General features: G+C 39.1%; 1 protein-coding gene across 1 annotated transcript in view; it reads left to right on the top strand.

Moving 5' to 3' along the window:
* LOC100552978 (gamma-aminobutyric acid receptor subunit pi) overlaps nucleotides 1-21,166 on the top strand; it is a 91,943-nt gene that overhangs the window by 13,912 nt on the left and 56,865 nt on the right. The window contains exon 2 of the mRNA XM_008106718.3: nucleotides 12,520-12,604. Within this exon, the coding sequence (XP_008104925.1) occupies nucleotides 12,552-12,604 (53 nt within the window). The 5' untranslated portion in view covers nucleotides 12,520-12,551. The remainder of the gene's footprint in view (nucleotides 1-12,519; nucleotides 12,605-21,166) is intronic.

Raw genomic sequence — 21,166 nt, forward strand, 5'->3', positions numbered from 1 at the left:
TACAGATTTTCACTTTTATTATGTGTATAGATCAGGCATAGACAAACTTTGGCCCTCCAGATATTTTGGACTTCAATTCCCACAATTCCTAACAGGCTACCAGCTGTTAGGAATTATACCTGGAGGGCCAAAGTTTGCCCATGCCTGGTATAGATGGATGTACAGATAATATTTGACAGAGAGGCTTTCCAAGGCTGGATCTACACTGCCACATAAAGCAGTTTCAGAATGCAGATTAACTTCATTGAACTAAAATATATGAATCTACACTGCCACATAATCCAATTTCATGCAATTATTCTGCATTCTGAAACTGCATTATGTGGCAGTGTAGATCCAGCCTAAGACGTATAAGCACAGGAAATGCTATATTTTCATAATAACAGTGGTTAATGGGATTCATGAATTAGCAGTATGGTTTGAAGTAGAAGTGTAATTACATTATTATTTAAAGAGGGTAGACTAATAAGGGATAATAACCATCAGAAGGAGCCCCGGGGACGAAGTGCGTTAAAGCACTGAGATGGAGACCAAAAGGTCCCAGGTTCAATCCCCGGGAGCAGCGTGAGCAGCCGCTGTTAGCTCCAGCTCCTGCCAACCTAGCAGTTCAAAAACATGTCAATGTGAGTAGATCAATAGGTACCGCTCCGACAGGAAGGTAACGGCGCTCCATGCAGTCATGCCGGCCACATGACCTTGGAGGTGTGTATGGACAATGCCGGCTCTTCGGCTTAGAAATGGAGATGAGCACCAACCCCCAGAGTCAGACATGACTGGACTTAATGTCAGGGGAAACCTTTACCTTTACCTAACCATCAGATAAAGAGTGAGAAGTTGGTAGATTCTTTTTTTTACAGTTGTTCCATTCTAGTCTAATTGTTGTGTGGTACAGTATTTCGCTATGTAGTCATAGCAGTTTTATAACTGCGTATTTCATTTTGTTTTTTCTCTAATAAAAATTATTTTAAGAGACTATTAAAAAAACAGTTCTCGCTACATCTTCAGAACTGTTCAAAGGTGATTACATTCAACACAGAGCTTAAAATAAGGTATTTTAGGCAACAGAGGGCCATTCTACACTACCATATATCCAGATTATCTGCTTTGAACGGGATTATGAGTTTATAAGGCAGTGTAGAAGCGGCCAGAGCTATCTGTGACATGTCAGGTTTTAAAGTAAAAGACATATAACACTGTTATTGGAAAAAAGCAACATTACGTCCATCAATATTGGATTTGGGATTGTTTTTATTTTGCTGTAATCATTGCTACTTAAAGCCTAGTCATTTTGGGTTTTTTAACCATTGCCCCCCACATTTAAAGTTGATATAAAATAATTTAAAAAGTATATAAGAGGTATTAACACATGTGCTCTCTTTCAATAAAGCAGAGTAGGTTTCAATCATCAAATAACAAATTACTTTGAAAAAAAATGCAAGTATTGACCTTTTGAATTAAAAAAAGAATTAATATAGTGTTACTGTGCACCTTCAAGTTGTTTCTGACTTATGATGACCCTAAAGCTCCATCTAGGCCCCTTTTACACTGCCAATATAAAATCCAGATTATCTGCTTTGAACTGGATTATATGGCAGTGTAGACTCATATAATCCAGTTCAAAGCAGATAATGTGGATTATCTGATTTGATGATCTGGATAATATGGCGGCATAGAAAGTACCATAGTCCAACATTCAAATCATCACACCATGTTTAATACAGCATTGCTAATATTGCACTTAAGTCTTTGTCTACATGGGGTTTTATAAATTCTTCCCTACAACATGAAACTCTGTGCTATAGAAAACTATCCCTACCAATGGAAAACCTTCAGATTTTCAAAGTGATAAAAGTGTCTTGAGAAATTACAGGTGTGTTGACTCAAAGTACTGCCACCTTCAAGGCAGGCAGGCAGATTTTGCCAGTCTCAACTCACTATCCCATATGGTTTAGTATAGGTATCATATATCTGGGTACAGACAATCTCATAAATCTGGGGAAATAATGTCCCTTTTTTCCTAGCATCCCAGAACCATATTCTCCACCTTCTCTTATTGTAACATGGGTACAATGTAATGCCACAGAATAGGTGAGTGGGAAAAGGCAAGTTGTTCTCCCCTGGCACAGAGTGTCCTTTCTCCTGCCTGCCGGGACAGACAAGTTATTTTGGTACAGAAGTCAGAAAATTCCACAACCATCTTTCTAGTTAAACAAAATGGCTACCAATCAAGTAAAAAATAACACTCTGTAACAAAATTTGAAAAAAAATCTTTTCCTGGTTTGAAAGTGTTGTTTCCTGTTTAATTGTGCAGTATTTACTTTGAAAGTAGTAGTTGTTATACTCCAGAAATTTAGTGTAGACAGTAGGACTAGGGACTTCATCCTACGCAGTAAAATCAGCGTTTCTACACATTTAAGAAACGACAACCCACAGTGCCCTTCCACACAACACAAGCTTCAGCCATGGGGTTAAAGTATTTTGCCGTTTCTAAAGAGTTGGTTTCCCCAGCAATTCCTAAGCTGGTTGGCAGTTGACTTATTTTTAAATTCTCTGCGTAGTGATGGGCAAAATGGCCAATTTCCTCATGTGATCTTAGTTCCTGTTACCCACTTGTCAATAAAACAATGACGCTGTGTGTGGCAGGAGCCAAAATACCAATTTCTCCAATTTTAAACCACTTCTTATGGTCACAGTGCAGAGGCTTTGGGAAAAATCAGGGTTATTTTGAAAACACTTCCTATGATTCGGGGTGATGTTTTTAAAAAAATGATAAATAATTGAAATCTCGGAGGGACATTGGAAGGAAACAAATCTCTACCATGTGATAGCAAATGTTGATTTGGCCTGGGTGGACCATCTGGACTCTGACCCACTGCTGTCACAGATTGTGGATGGTGTGTCTCTGTCTCCAGATTAGCCCATGTAGAGGGGGCCCTTGTTGGAAAAATTGCATCCACTCAAAGTTGCTTTTGGCTAAAATGTGGGGAAATATATGCACCTGAATTTAAAATCCAGTCTTCTCCTATGCTATCTTTTTCAGATTATAGCCTCAAGAGCTGGTTTTTATAAGGAAAAAAAATAACATAACTATGTATTGCATCTCTTGTCCTTAAATGGAGGTGTCAGAGTTAATACGGTGGAGACTTAAGACATAGCACATATACAGCTACCATAAAAGCCCCGAGGGAATGTGCTTAGACTTGGACAAATCAGCAGCAGCTATGAAAATTTCATAGTGAAACATGAAACTTTATGTCAGAAGAACAGGGCTTTTTGGGTCCACTTTAAATAACCTTTAAAAAAACCTCTAATGTGGCAGGTCATAGCGGATTTTGTAGTAATACAGGTTGAATATCTCTTATCCAAAGTGCGTAGGACCAGAAGTGTCTTGGATGTCATAGTTTTTTCAGATTTTGGAGGATTTGTTTTTGCATACATGTACATACTGAAATATCATGTAGGTGGAATCCAAGTTTAAATACAAAATTATTTTATATACTTTATACACATAGCCCAGTAGTATCATTTCCAGGCACCATTTGGGCCAGATTTAGGACATTGCTTGTTTACTTTTTGGATAGGAAGGATATTTGAGTGGATGACTCAAATTTGCATGTTTTCGAATTGCTAGGTTGGCAGAAGCTAGAGCTAACAGCAGGTGCTCACTCCGCTCCCTGGATTTGAACCTGGGACCTTTCAGTCTACAAGTTCAGCAGCTCAGCGCTTTAACACACTGAGCCACTTCTTTATTCTACATATGACTATTGCACCTGGTAGTTCTGAAGAAACAGGCATGCCTTTGAATTCTTACATTGGCTTTAAAAAAGCAGATGGAGGTTGAATAAGCAATTGCGTATTTCTTTACCCAAGCGAAGCACTTGTTTTCTTGCTTTCTAAAAGCAATTCAGCAGCTACCGTTTCAACCAAACCTAGTTGTTGTAGTTGAGTCTGCTGGCAATATTACAAACGGTAGTAGAAGTACTAGTAGGAGGAAAAGGGGTAATCTTGAGCAGGTGCCAGATGAAGAACAGTAAAGGAAATGGATCCGGGAGATACTTGTGGCACCTTCTGAGGAAGACACGTTTGAAGGGTTTTCAAGTGATGAGGAGTCAATGATTGAAGAAGGAGACGGGATGGATGTGAATAGAGTAACTAAGAGGGTTACTCGGGAGCAGGAATCAGATGAGGAACGGGAGAGGAAGAAGCTGCGGGATATACTTACTGCTCCCACAGAGGAGGAGTCGTTTTTGGGTTTCTCTGGGGATGATGGGTCTGAGAGTGATAAAAATGTGGAGGGCACATCAGACTGGACTAGGGTACAAGAAATAAGGGATATGTGTGCAGAGCCAACTTCTAGTGATACGTTTGTGGGGTTTTTGGGACAGGAGGATTGGCAAACAGCTGATCATGGGGAAACCTAAGTCTTGATAGGAGATGGAGGAACTGGAGGGATGATAACCGGGATTCACGTGTGATTATAGGACCAGCTGTGGGAGATGACGATGGGGTGGAGGCCAGCTCATCTTCAGACAATGATGTGTAATTTAAAAGTAGGGTCTGAAATGGGGATCCTTCGCAGAAGGCAAAGTGTCGTTTTGGCGTAGGTTTGTCGCTGCCTGTTTTTCCTGTTGGGCTTTGGGTCCTGGCTCTAAAGCTTGGCATTCCTGGTTCCTGTGATTCTTGGATTTGGACTGGAATATCATGAGTGTGCTTTTCTCCCTTCCTGGACCTTTGGACTGGTGACTTCAGCTCTGTTTGATGATCTTCGGTAATGACGTTTGGATTGGCTTTTCATGGATGCAGCCTACTCCCTTCCTGGCTTTGGATTGACTTGACTTTGGCGCCGGTTACCCACTTCGGAAATCTACCTTTGGATTGCCTATCGTGAGTGCGGCTTTCCCCTGTTCCTGGCTCCTGGTTTGACTTGACTGCGGATTGTGTAACTTTGAAGACAACGTTAGTTTGGACCTTCTTTTCTGCTGTTTGTTGAACTTTGACTGGTTTTGTTTACTTTCTGTGTGCAGTGCTGTCTTCCAGGAAGCCTGTTACAGCGCTGTTTGCTGCCAATTCGATTGACTGCATTTTAATCCGGATTATCTATCCATTTAATCCGGATTATTTTCCGTTCTTCTTTTTGAGCCCAGTTTGGGCTAAAACTTTGAGTTTTGATCAGAGACACTGCAGTTAAGTGTCTCTGAGCCTGTTTTTGAGTTGCAATAAATCTTTTGTTAAGACTGAGTATTGTGTGTGAGGCTCTTTAAGGCGTCTGTGTCCCGACACTAGTTTTGTAGAATACCATGTGATATTTCAAGTTAACATACTCAGCGGCACTAGGCTAGATCTTTGTGGTCAAATATACAGGTCACAAGGAATACCATTCTCTCCCAGAGGAGATGCTGAAGGTTGGTCCTGTTCTCTGGACATAAACACACATTATGCAAGCTGAATCCCAATCTAAATAGAGCTACTCTTCCCCCACCCCCCTTCTACATATGTCTCAGCTGTCTTCCTTGCACTGCACTTTTGGTAGGCAAAGATTTCAAGTGAGGTTAGAAATTAGAAGTTGGCTGACTGGCATGCCAGGAGCTAACTTGTCAGCAAAATGAAACTGCAGTATAAAAGAAAGCAAACATGACTTCTGGCTTCCTCTCATTAATTTGTTATATTTGGAGAGTGGATGCGGCAGCTGGACCTGGAAGTCCTGTGCCATTGCTGCCTGCTGGGTCAGTCTCCTTTCTTCCCTAATAGATCGCATATAAAGTTTCTACAGCTTCCCAGTTTTACCTGCTAGCTAGCACCATATTTTCATGAGGTGTGCTGTTTCTTCTCCCTACTGTAATATTATCTCTCCCTTTAATTTAGCATCACCTAACCAGGTAAATAAGCAAGTGAATGGAGGCAATTATTGAAGTTGACAAGGAAGTTAATTAGCTGTATAATTAAAATATGTGCTTTTGTGTCTACATTTACCTTGTGGAAATATCATGCACATTCTAGCTTTTAAGTGTTCTGTAGGTGATGTTCCTTCCCGGAAGAAAGCAAAGGGGATGCACTTACCCCTTCAGGCTTTGGACCTTTGCTTATTCTCCAAATTCTTCAAGCCAAAGGCTGTTAAAATGCTGCAGCAAAACAATATTTGTTTTAACCAGAGTGCGCATGTTTGGGAAGAAAAAAATTGCCAAGAAAGATGAGGGCTGGGAAGCTTGGAAATACTCTTTGCCATTAAATCATCTTAATTCTCACAAAGGTATTAGGAATTTAAATTGAGGTGGTAGTTGTCCAGGATTAGTTTAGACTGTACATGAATTGGCAAGAGAGCCAGCATTACATAGCAGTCTGAGCGGGGACTCAGGGCGGCCTTACAATTAGCATAATTAGACGCTGAACAAATCAATATAAAACATAATATATAAAAACAATTTCAGTTAAAATAGATAGCATTAGTTAAAACATCCATATAAATAGACATTCAAGGGCGCATTCCAAATTGTGATCCAGGTCTGTCCATTATTCATCCTAATTTCATTTTACAGTTGGCACCACATGGCACACGGAGAGGCTGCTGCATGCTACTCGCATGGGGTTTCTCTGTGAGCCCTGCCTGTTGGTCCAATCAGAATAGAAGAATGCCAAGATGTGTCTTACGCAATTTCTCTACCCTGTTGTTCAAATCCAGACTTCCTTGAAAGGAAGAAAGAAAAGGGTCCCAGGAAGGATGCTTCCTTAACCCCATTCTTCAAACCCAGACTCCTTAAAAGGAAGATAGGAAAGGATCCCAGTAGGGGTGCTTCGTTAACCCCATTCTTCAAACCCATTCCCTTGGAAGGAAGGAAGGAAGGAAGGAAGGAAGGAAGGAAGGAAGGAAGGAAGGAAGGAAGGAAGGAAGGAAAGGGCCTCAGGAAGAATTCTTCTTTCATCCCGTTCCTCAAATCCAGACTCCCTAGAAAGGAAGAATGGAAAGGATCCCAGGAACGAAAAGAGGAGCCTCATAAGTTCCTCATTCCCGCCAATGGGCCAGATCTTCCTGGATCTTCTGGCTGCAGACCAGAAATGGCTATTCGGCAACCCACCCATTTTCAGGAGGCACACAAAAATGGATCTGCGTGCCTTGATCTGGAATTGGGCTAGCAGAAACGGATCGAGGTTCAGCCGAAATGCACAAGCCTAATGTTGACTTACTAGGTTCCCATGGATTCAGTGGGTTTACTCGAGTTGAAACTAAGTAAACCCACTGAATCCATGGGCCCCATAATTCCAAATGTAAGATGAATCCAAAAGCACCATAAAATGAGGAAAAGTATATAAAAACAGACAAGTAGACAAGTAGAAATGAAATTTATGGAACATATAGCTAAGCAACTCTTTTGAACTCTCACTTGAAATGATGATGATGTTTATTTATACCCCACTTTTTCTCTCCACATGGAGACTCAAAACCACTTACATTAAAAGCACTTCAATATAATTTTAAACCTACAAATATGCAAACATAAAAAGGGAATTAAATATCATTGGGATTAAAAACTTCAATTAAAATCCAAATCAGGAAAATTGTTCAGGTAGTGCTTTTGAGAAACAGTGTTGTGTAATGGTTACTTAGAATGTGAGACTGGGACTTGGGAGATCTACGTATCAGTTCCCACTGAGCCATGGAGTTCAGCAAGGTCAAACACTCTTATCCTAAATAATACATAATGGAGGAGAGCAATTATCACTGTAATTAGGCTTCCTGCTGGAGGAATGAAATCTAACCAGGGCTTGAGAATGTTATTCTTTTGAACTGCAACTCCCTAAATCCTAGCACTGGCAGAGGGATTCTGCCATTCGTATAATCTTGCAAGATATAGAAGATAAATAATGCCAAACTAATTTTTAGGAAATTGTTTGGGAATGGGAGAGCTAAGTGTGGAGATCACTAGTTGCTTAGAAAGCTATTAAAGGATTGGACAAGTTAATGGAGGACAGCTATATCAAATGACATTTGCCATGACAGCTAATACAATCTTCATGTACAGAGAAAGCGTATCAGTGGACTGCAAATGTTGCAGGTCAGTGGTGCGGGTTGTTGCCTTTATGATACTTAGTTTCTCTTGTTGGAAAAATCTGACTGGTGCATAGTAGAAGGAAAATATTGGCTTAGCTGAATCATGGTCTCATACAGCAAGAAGCTTCACACCATCTGTAGAAAATGCTGGGAATGTTGCTTCTTCTATCTGCCTACTTCAGATGGAAAAATTGTAGTCCTCCAGATGCTCTTGGTCTGCATTTCCCAGCCACTCTAACCAGCTTAGTTGTTGAAGAGGAATGCTGAGAGTTGCAGTATAATGACATGTGTATGTGGAAGGGGCACACGTTGCCAACCCTTGACATATGTGATCTCTGAGTTTTTCAGATGAGATTGTTCAGAAATCAGCGTTTCTCAAACTGTGCTCCCCCAGGTATTTGGACTTCAGCTCCCATACATCTTAGCCAGCTTACCAGCTGTTAGGAGTTGTGAAGCTGAAGTCCAAAACATCTGGAAGAGCACAGTTTGGAATCAAAAAAGGAATCATTCCAAGCTCTGAGGACAACCAATAGGTGAGCTGTAGCAAGTAGCTGATGGAGAAAGGGTTGTCAAAATGAAGGAGAGACATTTCCAGGAAGGCCTGACTAATGTCTTTTAAAATGACATTAAATTGGCCTTCTAATTTCCTCATGGCTTTCTGTTGCTTTAACCATATGGCCTATCACTCTATGCTTTCATAGTGTTATTTTCCATTGCTGTGGAAACATCCTATTGGATTTGCAGTTGAGGAAGAAATGTTTTGAATTCTCAGCCACAGGATATTTAACTATCACTAAACTATAAAACACTAGCTGTGCCCGGCCACGCGTTGCTGTGGCATTGTCTGGTGGTGTTGGTGAGAAATTTGAGTTAGTGGTGGTATTGAATGTCTGTTGTATGGTTGTCTTTATGTTTAGTATGCATTTGGTTGTTTGTGTACTGTGAAAGTGGTGAGGGTAGAGGGGGTCTATGTCTCTGTGTAGTATTGTATAGTATTTATACGTTGTCCGTGTGTTGTGAATGCTTGGATTGTGTCCTGCTGCATAGTAGAAAGGGTTGGGCTGGATGGCCCTTAGGGGTCTCTCCAAACTCTTGTGCCTGTCCCCTGGGCTGAGTAGGTTTCTAGGAAACCAAGTGGGTGGAACTTAGCCTTGTAACTGGCAGCAATTGGATAAAAACAATTATTCCTCTCCCTCTAATTAGGACTTTATTTTTCTTTTCTTTTTGTTGTATCAACCTAGAGCCGTGGATGATGGGTTGTGTTGTCAAATTTCGAGGTTAGGGGGCCTGTACTTTTGTTGTTTTGTCCACTGCCCTGATGCCATCACTCTTTTATATATATAGATTGTAGTGGCAGTTAATGGCACTACAGCAAATTGAGTCTACACTGGCCACTATATCCATCCCAGAGGTAGCTAGTAGTGATATGCGATCCATAAGAAATGGTTCAAAAGTCATTACAAAACTGGGGGGCAATGGTGCTTTGTTTCTAAAGTGTTTCTAAAGTATAAGGTAAAGGTTTCCCCTGACGTTAAGTCCAGTCATGTCCGACTCTGGGGGTTGGTGCTCATCTCCATTTCTAAGCCGAAGAGCCGGCGTTGTCTGTAGACACCTCCAAGGTCACGTGGCCGGCATGACTGCATGGAGCGCTGTTACCTTCCCGCCAGAGCGGTACCTATTGATCTACTCACATTTGCATGTTTTTGAACTGCTAGGTTGGCAGAAGCTGGAGCTAACAGCGAGCACTCACTCTGCTCTCCGGGTTTAAACCTGGGACCTTTTGGTCTGCAAGTTCAGCAGCTTAGTGCTTTAACACACTGAGCCAATTTCATTACTATAACAAAACTAATGAAATTTTGGTACTATTTCATTACAGTAATTGCGCATAATTAAATGGGGAAATTTCAGGGGGTCTTGTTTCCCTCATTTTAAAAGCTATTCAGGTGAAACTTGCTACAATGATAGAACACATTTACCACTGTTAGCCCACCAAATTTCAGAATGTTTCACTTATCCATGGATTTTGGTGAATTTTAAAGGATCTTATAAACAACTTTTTTAATAATAAAAGAAAATCTGTTTCTACAGTAGAATCTCACTTATCCAACACTCACTTATCCAACGTTCTGGATTATCCAATGCATTTTTGTAGTCAATGTTTTTAATACATCGTGATATTTTGGTGCTAAATTCGTAAATACAGTAATTACTACATAGCATTACTGCATATTGAACTACTTTTTCTGTCAAATTTGTTGTATAACATGATGTTTTGGTGCTTAATTTGTAAAATCATAACCTAATTTGATGTGTAATAGGCTTTTCCTTAATCCCTCCTTATTATACAACATATTCACTTTTCCAACGTTCTGCCGGCCTGTTTATGTTGGATAAGCGAGATTCTACTGTACTTTGAAAGTATTAGGTAAAGATAAAGGTTTCCCCTGATGTTAAGTCCAGTCATGTCTGACTCGGGGTTGGTGCTCATCTCCATTTCTAAGCTGAAGAGCCAGCGTTGTCCTTAGACACCTCCAAGGTCATGTGGCCTCTGGCATGACTGTATGGAGCGTCGTTACCTTCCCACTGGAGCGGTACCTATTAATCTACTCACATTCGCATGTTTTCGAACTGCTAGGTTGGCAGAAGCTGGATCTAACAGCAGGCCCTCACTCCGCTCCCCGGATTTGATGGTGTATTCTTTACTTTGAAAGTAGTTGTTCTACTCCAGAAATTGGTGGCAACTTAACAAAGCAAAATGTGCTATAGGATAGTATCCCTTGAGCAAAGAAAAAGTTTTTGCAGTGTAACAAACCTTCGCCATGTTTTTATTACAGAACCAATTAGGAACTGCCATTTATAACCCAGGAACAAAAATCATAGTGTAACTAACATATTGACAAATTTATTGGAACTCTAGCTGGCTACAGACCTATCTCCTATCCTAATCTGGGTTTTCTGATGCTGATGCATACTGAGAAATGTAGTTTAGGGCAGAGCCTTTTGAATTCTGTGGCATAGGGTTTCTCCCCTTTCCAGAGTCCTATGCTGTTTCCAAAATGCTCTGCTCCCTCTTTTCACGGCTCTTAATTCCAGGGAGGGAGGCAGGTAGATAGATAGGCAGTCTTTTTGGCTTAACGACTTTGCTTCCTTGCATTGAATATGAAACTGACTTTGGGAGCCTTCTGAGATTTACAAAACTAAAACGAAAAAGTATGGGGTAGGTTTTGATTCTAAAATTATTTGGTGTGGGCCACACAAATGCTGAAAACACATAGACCCAGCTGGACCATCACCCTCTGTGTTGCTGCCACTGTTCCTGGCTGATTACAGAGCTCCATGTGAACTGACTGTTGTAGAGGTGATATCAGTAGAGGTGTCCAGGAAGGAGGAGGATACGATTATGGTCCTCCAGAGGATGTAGATTTCAGTTACCAAAGCCCTATGCAAAATGACCTGTGATGAAGGATGATAGGAGTTGTATCCAACAAAACTGGAAGGCTGCATGTACACACTGTTTCTGGGTTACATTCGATTCTGACTCACCATAGCTGGGATTCCATAGAAGAAAAAAGTCTAGCAATGTTGGGAAATCTGTAGGGTTAACAACAGGAAGTTCTGAATAGCATTTTTCAACCAGAGCATGAACCATCCAAGTCTGCTAACTTGCTTGAGACAGAATTCTTTAACAGTTAATTAAATTAGCAATTAAAAACATGGCTGTTCCGTTGTGCTTTTGAGTAGACAAGTCCGCTATAACCTGGCCCATATCCACGTTGAAACTTGCCCTGTCACTTTATAGTTTGATTTCCGTTCAGATTTATCTTCCCTGCTTGTTGTGTCTATTTGATGTATGTTCTATTCTGTAATAGACACTCCCTTCATCAGTTTTGAATGTCACCCAGACTGTTGTCCTATATTGGACCTTTTAACGCCTTGGATGATTGTTTAATATTTTAATTATGTCTATTTTAAATCATGACTTGTTTAATTTGTTTTGAAATGCATTCTTTGATGTCTCAACTGTTGATTTTGTGATATTTATGATTGTATTGGGCTTGCCCCAGTGTGAGCCACTCCAAGTCCCCGTTGGGGAGATGGAGGCGGCATACAAAAATATTATTATTATTATTATTATTATTATTATTATTATTATTATTACAGCCATAATGACAGTGGAATCCCATGCTTTTCTTGTTAATATGGTCACAATAGAGGCTGTCGTTCTGAAGAAACTCAAATGAGAAGAAACCATTTGCACTTAGAGCAACTTGAGAAAATGATGGATAGTAATTACTTCCTGATGAAATTTGCATGGGAAACTGGGTTTTTCTAATTTTAGAGTTGTGGGTTTTTTATACCAAAGAAAAACATTGCTTTTGCAGCTGTTCACATGACTATCTTCATGTCACCTGTTAAAACTCTTTTCATACTTTTATAGTGCTGTATAAATAAACCTTTGCTTTATTTGCTTTTAGGAAAAATAGAATTTTGTGAGCTGACTCCCACGATGTGCACCTTAAGCCGAGGTTTCAAAGCTCTTTTCCTAATGATATTATGCAGGTAAGAGACAGTATTTATTCCATTGTTATTTTATGTATGCAGGATAATTTTTAGGTGGGACAAAAGAGGATTACCGGGGCCTTTCCAGATGATGAAAACAACAGCTGAGATTACTGTACAACTAAACAAGTGCTAATCCAATGTTATTAGTTGATATTCTATTTCTCTACTGCTAGGCATAGGAGGAGTGCAACTTTGCATCAGGGAAGAGCCCTGCAGTCTTTTAAATAAGCAGTTGACTCTGACACCTCAACATGCCTCCTCTACCCACATTTTTGTTTTTAAAGACAAAGATGCTGGTTATCTAGCCTGGAAATTTGGTAACTCTTGTTATTTAATGATAAAGTGTGCTTAGAATTTGAAAAATAGAGAAACATGTGCCCAAAATGACCACATTAAAAGGCATATAACCTTTAAGGAGAATGAAAGGAGAATGACGGTGGGATGAGAAGAAACAGAGCAAAATCAAGACAGGGATTTTCATGTCCCTCATCATAAATACATCCTAATTTCATCAGTAGTAACAACAACAATTTAATAAACAAATGATAAAAGTGAAAAATCCCACAGTGTTTATTTATAACATCCTTTCAACCAAAAGAAGTATATAGACAGCGCAAAACAATTCAAGATAAATAATAATGTATAACACTATAAATACATTATATGTGCTGTAGGATATGTTTAGCTGAGAGGCACGAACTTGCTCAAGAACATCAGTCAACCTTATATTGTAGGACCTTGAATTTGAATCCACACAGTTGAACAGCAAACTAGTTGCTAAGTAAATCATGTAATTGTCTCTTGAATATTTGCTTTGTCTTTATTAAAAAAAACAAAAAACAGTCACGGCAGATCAGAATACCTCTTCAATCACAACTTTCTATTTAGGGGCAATAGTAGCTTTTAGAAGAATCTGGATCAACGCTCTAGTAGGAACAAAATGTTAAACCACCCCTACTTCTACAACTCAATCCCAATCTGGATTTATGCATCTACATCAGATGTTACTTGGCAAAGAAAGATAAGGGCAATTCCAGACATCGTCAAAATGCGGGTTAAAAAAGTGAGTTTAAAGTCCAAATACAGACTTGTCAGTCCCAGGAAATGGTCCCCGCCTACCTCACACCTTCCTTTTTTAGCTGATTTTACAAATCTGCAAGATGGACAAGGGATGGGGGGCATCCAGCAAAAGTTTTTGTAAATTCTCTCCGAGATGCGCTGGACCTCATATGCACTCATGCGAATATCCCAATGTACACAGAAGCAGATTTCTTATTCTCTCTCTTCACCCAACTGTAAATTCAAGCTCTGTTTAATATTATAAAGATGAGAGCAAAAGGAATGGTTGCAGAGAATTCTAATTGCTTTTCAGTTATTCTTCCATTGAGCCACCTGTGTGTCTGTGGCTCCATTTTTTGACAGGCTGATTAACTGTTTTGGGCTTTTAAAATGTGCACATGTGCAAAAGCAGTCCACACCAAGGAATCGGAAGGAAATGCACATGTTGGCCATGACTGCAGGATATACAATCATGAAAGATGCACATTTAGAGGAAATAGGTTGTAACAACATTTATTATGGTCCATAGATCCATCAAAAAGTTATTTTGAATTGTCCCATCCCATTTCCCAATTCATTGTACAAGATACATCTACATAGTTTCAAGTAATATTCAAGTGAATTGGGTTTTAAGTGCACCTTTTAAACACATGCTTTTTGGCTGTTAACCTGATTCTGCGCACACTTTCCCAAAAGGTCATTTAGCCATCCCCTTTTTATCCCTGTTTCTTCCAGGTTTTTAGGCATGTGTAAGAGGGTCCTAAGCAAGAACTAGGCATGTTCTGAAGGCCATGTGAAAATTCAAAGTCTAGCTTATTATGCATTGCACAATGCTATTTGTTTTCTGAGTTGTTATATATGTAACTCTTCACTAACTCTACTTTAATCATCTAGAACATGACTGGGGAATATGTAGCCTTCCAGATACTGTTCAGTTCCAATCAGTCTCAGCCGGCATAGGCAAAACTGAAGGCTTATATGATTTGCAATCCAACAGCACCCAGGGAGCCACACTTTTCCAAAATATTGAGTTATACCTTGAGTTGAAATGAGTAGGTGAGCCACAACATTTATTCTAAAATAAAATCTGAAGAGTAAAATGTGTACTGCGAGATACAGCAGTGCAACTTCCATCTGCCTTAGACAACATGACCAAGGATGGTGGGACACGCTGTGCAGTGTGTGGCCTTAAAAAAAACCCAGAGCCTCTTGCTCCGAGTCCATGATCTAGTATGTTGTTTACAATGCATTTGCCTTGTATGCTTTCTTGACTTTCACTGAGCACTCCTTTGTTTGACAAAGTTACTATAGAAACATTCAAATAAAAATGGTGCCTGCTTAAAGAATTTGATTACCTAATTTGGAAAGAATCAAATTGGTTCAATCATGCATTCTGTGGCAGAGCAGGGCATGAGCACTAGAAGGGCTCTTCCCTGAACATGGGAAAGGTGGCAGGTATTTCAAAGCAATGTTTGCCAATAAGCTGTTTTTGTAAACTGTGTGGGATATGTTTTTTTAAAAAACAAAAATCTCAAGGTTTTTTTTTTTACCCTAGGTACTTACAGACAAAGTTTGCAAGTTATTTTTGTTTTGTGACGGGAAACGTCAAAATGTTCAGAGACAGACTAACATAGAAAGAGGCAAATCACATACTGGGTCATTTGCATGCAGGTTTTTCCTTTATATTATGAAACTGGAAAGAAGATTTCTTGAAACAGTGTATTTGAATATGTGTTTTTATGACAGTTTGATCCTGTGAGTTTTTATTGTTCATGTTGCTTAAAAAAAGTCATGATTATCCAAATGTGGACATAGTGTGGAACTGTGAGCTTTTTTTCTAAAATGAAAAGGAAAAAGACTGAAATGGCTTCTGCTGTTTCAAACACACCCATAATTTCCATGTCCTTTGTGAGTGTTTACATTGTGCCATTTTTAGAATGCAAATGCATTAGAAACTAGACTTCACAGACATATATTGTGGATCTAGATTAAAGTTGCAATCCTATAACCATGTCTCCCACTTTTGAATGAATATGTTTATGACTGTACAGTGTGACCACTGTATCCATGGGATCTATATTCCTGAAAATACTGTGGAAACAGGAATCCATGAATAATAGCAAACACTATTGAAATGCATGACAACTCCCTAAAGTTATCATAGGCCTCTTCTACACTGCCAGATTATCTGTTTTGAACTGGATTATATGGCAGTGAGAACTCATATAGTCCACTTCAAAGCAGATAATGTGGATTATCTGATTTGACAATCTGGATTATATGGTGGTGTAGTAGGGGCCATACTTTAAAACAGAGTTTCTCAAACTGTGCTTCTTCAGATGTTTTGAACTTCAGCTGCCTCAATTCCTAACAGCTGGTAAACTGGCAGGAATTTCTGGGCGCTGAAGTTCAAAACACCCAGAGGACCACAGTTTGAGAAATACTGCTCCAGAGGACCAAGAAAACTCCCAGAGCAGCATTCTCTCTAGGAATTTGCCAAGCCCTCTAGGGTGAGTGTGTAATAACTTCCTGTAGAACATAGAAAATTCTTAGAGCTTACATATTTTATTAGATGTAGATAAGGTGAAATTGTGGGTATTGGTCCCACAAATGCAGGGGTACAACTCTACTTTGGTTCTTACTGAAACCAAAGGAACAAATAGTTGTTTTAATCTTTATTGACTTTAATACTCCAACCCAATATTTTTAGGGCTTTAATTGAATTCCATAAATTATACTAGCTATTCAGTCACCTTGAAAAGAAAAACTGTTTGAATAGTTTGGTAATCCTTTTATAAAAAGCTGTCATTGGCTGAGAGTTGAAGCTGCCCTGACTGCGTGATGTTAGATTTAGAATACTCAGTTTTTGAGTCCCAGCTTTGAGCAAAAGGCAGGATATACAGTGTTCTGTTACTACTTCGCAGTTCATTTTTTATGGATTCACTGTTTCGCAGTTTTTCAATAAACTCTAAAAGAATATTACAAATCATAAAAATTTACAATTTACAGCCTGAGGAAGGAGAAGCTGAAGGGAGAGAAAAGGAGCCCAAGCGGCAACGGGAAGAGAAGTAGGCAATTTATCAACACACGATTGGTTGATAAAGACTTAAAATAGTGTATAACTACTAAAATAATGTATAAATATTAAAATAAATATAGTGTTCCTACTTCACAGATTTCCACTTATTGCGGGTGGTCCTGGAACATAACCCCCGCGATAAGTGGGGAACACTGTAACTAAAATGAATACAGTCAGCCCTCCACATTTGCTAGGAACAGGGGCACAAATCCCACATGAAAGTGGTTAATTTTTAAAAACACATACATTAAAAATTGCTATTTTTTAAGCTGAGAAAACCCTCTCTTGGAACTTCAAGGCCTTCCAGTATGCCCTTGTGGTCAGGTTCCTCTGGAAGATGACCATATAATCCAATGGAGAAACAAGAGATGTGTAGACAGATTTTCTCCTTAGAAGATCTCTCTAGGTCCTCTAGTATGATTGGACGAAGTGGACTATAAGACCAGACTGGAGGATCTAGAAGTTCCTAGAGAGAACATTTTAAATCAATTCTGAGAATACTTAAATCAATGTGTTGTCAAAGGTTTTCATTGCTGGAATCACTGGGTTGCTGTGAGTTTTCTGGGCTGCATGGCCATGTTCCAGAAGCATTCTTTCCTGATGTTTCACCCATATCTTTGGCAGGCATCCTCCGAGCTTGTGAGGTCTGTTGGAAACTAAGCAAGTGAGGTTTATATATCTGTGGAATGTCTAGGGTGGAAGAAAGAACTTTTGTCTGCCTGAGGCAAGTGTGAATGCTGCAAATTGGCCACCTTGATTAGCACTGAATGGCTTTTCAGATTCAATGTCTGTCTGCTTTCTGCTTGGGGGGATCTTTCGTTGAGAGGTGTTAGCTGGCCCTGATTGTTTCATGTCTGGAATTCCCCTGTTTTTTTTTTTTTTTTAGTTTTGCTCTTTATTTACAGTTCTGACTTAAGAGTTTTTTTTAGTACCGGTAGCCAATAATCAAATCCACAAATGTCAAAAGTGCAAATGTGAAGGGGGAAGATTTTTTTTAAAAAAAAATAAATAAAGCACAGTATAGGCCATTTTTTCTTTGGTATCCTGGAACAGTTACTTCATAAATATTTGTATCTGCATGTTTGCCAGTTCTGTTTGGCACTATTTCCTTGAAAAAGGGTCTAAGAGCCCTAGTTATCTGATGGGAATTATGTTACAAGTCTTAAAGCATAAGGCATTAAGTGATTGTGTTGCACTAAGTAAGTTCCAGATACATGTAAAAAGAAACAATTGTTTCTCCACCTCTCTTCACTCTAGAGACAAATACAATATTGCAAGCAATGTTTTATACATGCAGCGTGTTCTGTACCAACAGCTGGTGTAAAATATTTTGAATTGGATTCAATAATAGGTCTTTATAGAGAGTAAGATTAGATTAGAGAAGTAACCTTGATTTGTAGTTCACAAACTCGCCCCTCTATAATTACTTGGCACAAATGCAGGAAAAAGCAACCCACTGGCATTTTGTAGTGGAAATTCCACTTCTTGATGAGCGATTGGATGTAGAAAAACAACAAGAGAGAAATGATTAACCCTTCCCAACTTTGTTCTACTCTGAATTGCCTATTCAAGTAACAAATATACTCATGTTTAAGTCTAGAAATTTTAGGCAAAAAACCCAACCTGGGTGAAATAATCCACAGTCAATGAGAGTATTGTACCTTAACTCTTATCAAAAAAGGAACTATCCCTTTTTGAGAAGAGTGGGGAAAGAGAAGCATTGGGTGTTGTGTGTCCAACTTTAGGTGCCAAATGTTCCCAATTAAGGAGGAAAAGTCCATATATTATGGTTTCTTGCTGCTAATTGCTGTGTCTGTATTGCAATAACATAACAAAAAACTATTCTGTCCTTCTTTACAGAGAGTTGGGGGGGGGGGGCTAACAGCTTGCAGAAAATCACAATCTTGGTAACACGATTTTTGGAAAAGAGAAATATGACATTCTATAAAAGAAATATGGTCCATGAAGCATGGAAAGTTTTCCATTAAGCTTTCTAGTGCTTAATTTTTCAGCTGCAAAAGTTCCATTTCTATCAAAGCAACAATTGCCTCGTAAGTCATTAATGACTCCAATAGCAAAGGGCATCAGTACAATATACGGCAAGCCTGATATTGAACCAAGTCAGGGTGGAATTGTGCCATCATGCCAATGCAAATCCCAGCATTCCTCGCCACTGGCAGTGATGGGGCTCCTAGAAGCTTTAGTCTAACAAAATTTGGAAGGCTGTATAATTTGAGCCTGCAATTAGATTTTTTTAATCATTGCTGAAGCAACTTGAGAACATACTGCAAGTTGCTTCTGGTGTGAGAGAATTGGCCATCTACAGAGACGTTGGCCAGGAGATGCCTGGATGTTTTAGCTGGGAGGATTCTCTCATGTCCCCGCAAGCTAGAGCTGACAGATGGGAGCTCATTCCATCTCACGGATTCGAACCGGCAACCTTCAGGTCAGCAACCCAACCTTCAGGTCAGCAGTTCAACCGGCACAAAGTTTAACCCATTGGAATTAGATAAGGCAGGTGATTTGATAGATAGTGATAGTGAAAGAGGAGGTTCCTCAGTGACCTCAGAAGATTGCAATTTTATCCAAAGTAGTTGGACCATTTTTTGAATATGTTGAAATGACTGTACCAATAGTTTTCAGTGAGTTGTCTCCTTTATTTTTTGTAAAAGCAATGCAAGAGAAGTACAGTTAGTTCTCCACCTTAGCAGGTTTAAATACTGATTTATCACTGATTTATATATTCACTGTTATATATAGAGTTACTCTGGAAGACCTAGAGATTCCTAGAAAGGTGTCTTCTTTGTAAAATAATAGCATTTTTATTTGTGATTTTCCCACTTTTGTGGGGGTCTTAGACTCCTACCCCCATGAAAATGGAGCACCAGCTGTACATGTTATAAAAAAATAAAGGCAAGACAAGTATTTTATTAAAACTAATGCCCACATAAATTTTTAATATAATTTAAGCCATACTAAATGGCGTATTCCTCCTAATAATATATTTTGGTTATAATGCTTGTGGGTTTGGGGAAATGTTGATGTTTTATTTAATTAATTTAAAACAATTAAACAGATTAAATTGATATTATGATCGATTTACAGGCATGATAAACTTTTCCAAAAAAAAAAGATCCAATTTAAAATTTTATGCAAAGGTTGCTACATTGAATGTAACATATTGCCATTTTTGTGACTTGATGACTGCCACTTCAAGTGATGGCTTTAATATGGGATGACCACTTTATAATTGCAGAACCTCGGGCAAAAATTTCATATCGCCCTGCGTTACTTCAAAGAGCACTTTCGACGGAGGCAGTGTGCACACTGAGCTAGAAGCAACTGAGGCACAGATACATATTATTCTTGTGAAGTCAACCTTACAGTCTACTCCTGACCAAATACTGGTTTCTTGTAAATCTTTGACTGCATCTGGGCAATTATCAAAGGCTTCATGAGCAATGATTTATGAAAGTGTGAATGAGTGTCATGTCTATACATCCCTTCTCCATATTTTTTGTGTGCCCTGAGTTCAGTTGGAAGATCATAGCTTTGCATTAAGTTACATTTCCTCATTTTATATAAACTGGTGGGTTTTGGCCAAATGCCTAGACCAAGAGCAAGGAAAATCAGCCAAGTTTGTACTGAATTCTAGAGATCATGATTGATAACCCTAGAAAATGTCCCCTTCCTGGCCCAATTCTGAGACTAAAGCTTTCCTTTCAGACTTAGGGTGCATCTACACTGTAGGATTAATGCAGTTTGACACCACTTTAACTTCCATAATTTAATGCTGTGGAGTCATGGGAGTTGTAGTTTGGTGAGGGACCAGCACTCTTTGGCAGAGAAGGCTAAATGTTTTGTAAAATTGTAGTTCTCATGATTCCATAGCTTTGAGCCTTTGCAATTAACGTTTTGCCAAACTGCATTGTTTATACAGTGTAAATTCATCCTTATACTGTTCAGCCTAAACCAACTGTCCTGATTTGGCAAGGACAGTCCCAGTTAATCTTCTGTCAACAGCTTTTAAAATGTCCCATACTTCATTTGCTGCAAACTGAGTTCAAGGTGCAGAAGTATTTGCATTGAATTTTATGGGAAATGGCATTCACAACCATTTGGAGACCATAACCTTTTGGAAAAGTTTGATCTTTCAGAGAAGAGCCAAAAAAAAACTGTTTGAATAGAATATGGTATACAACCAAATGTAATAATGCAAGGCAATTCGGCTTCAGTTGTTAGACTGATAACCTGTTGTCTTTTATCTGTTAGGAACAGATAATATGCCAGTGCATAAAAACAGCAGAGTTCCAAAAGTGTTTTTCAGTTTCCCAAAAATATATCTACCCCCCCCATAAAACAACCTGTTTTATATCATGCACTCAAGAGACAAAAATGAAGTAGGCTTTGGTAAAATGACA

The sequence above is a fragment of the Anolis carolinensis genome, chromosome 3 (assembly GCF_035594765.1).
Source record: "Anolis carolinensis isolate JA03-04 chromosome 3, rAnoCar3.1.pri, whole genome shotgun sequence".
In the NCBI taxonomy this organism is placed as follows: domain Eukaryota; kingdom Metazoa; phylum Chordata; class Lepidosauria; order Squamata; family Dactyloidae; genus Anolis; species Anolis carolinensis.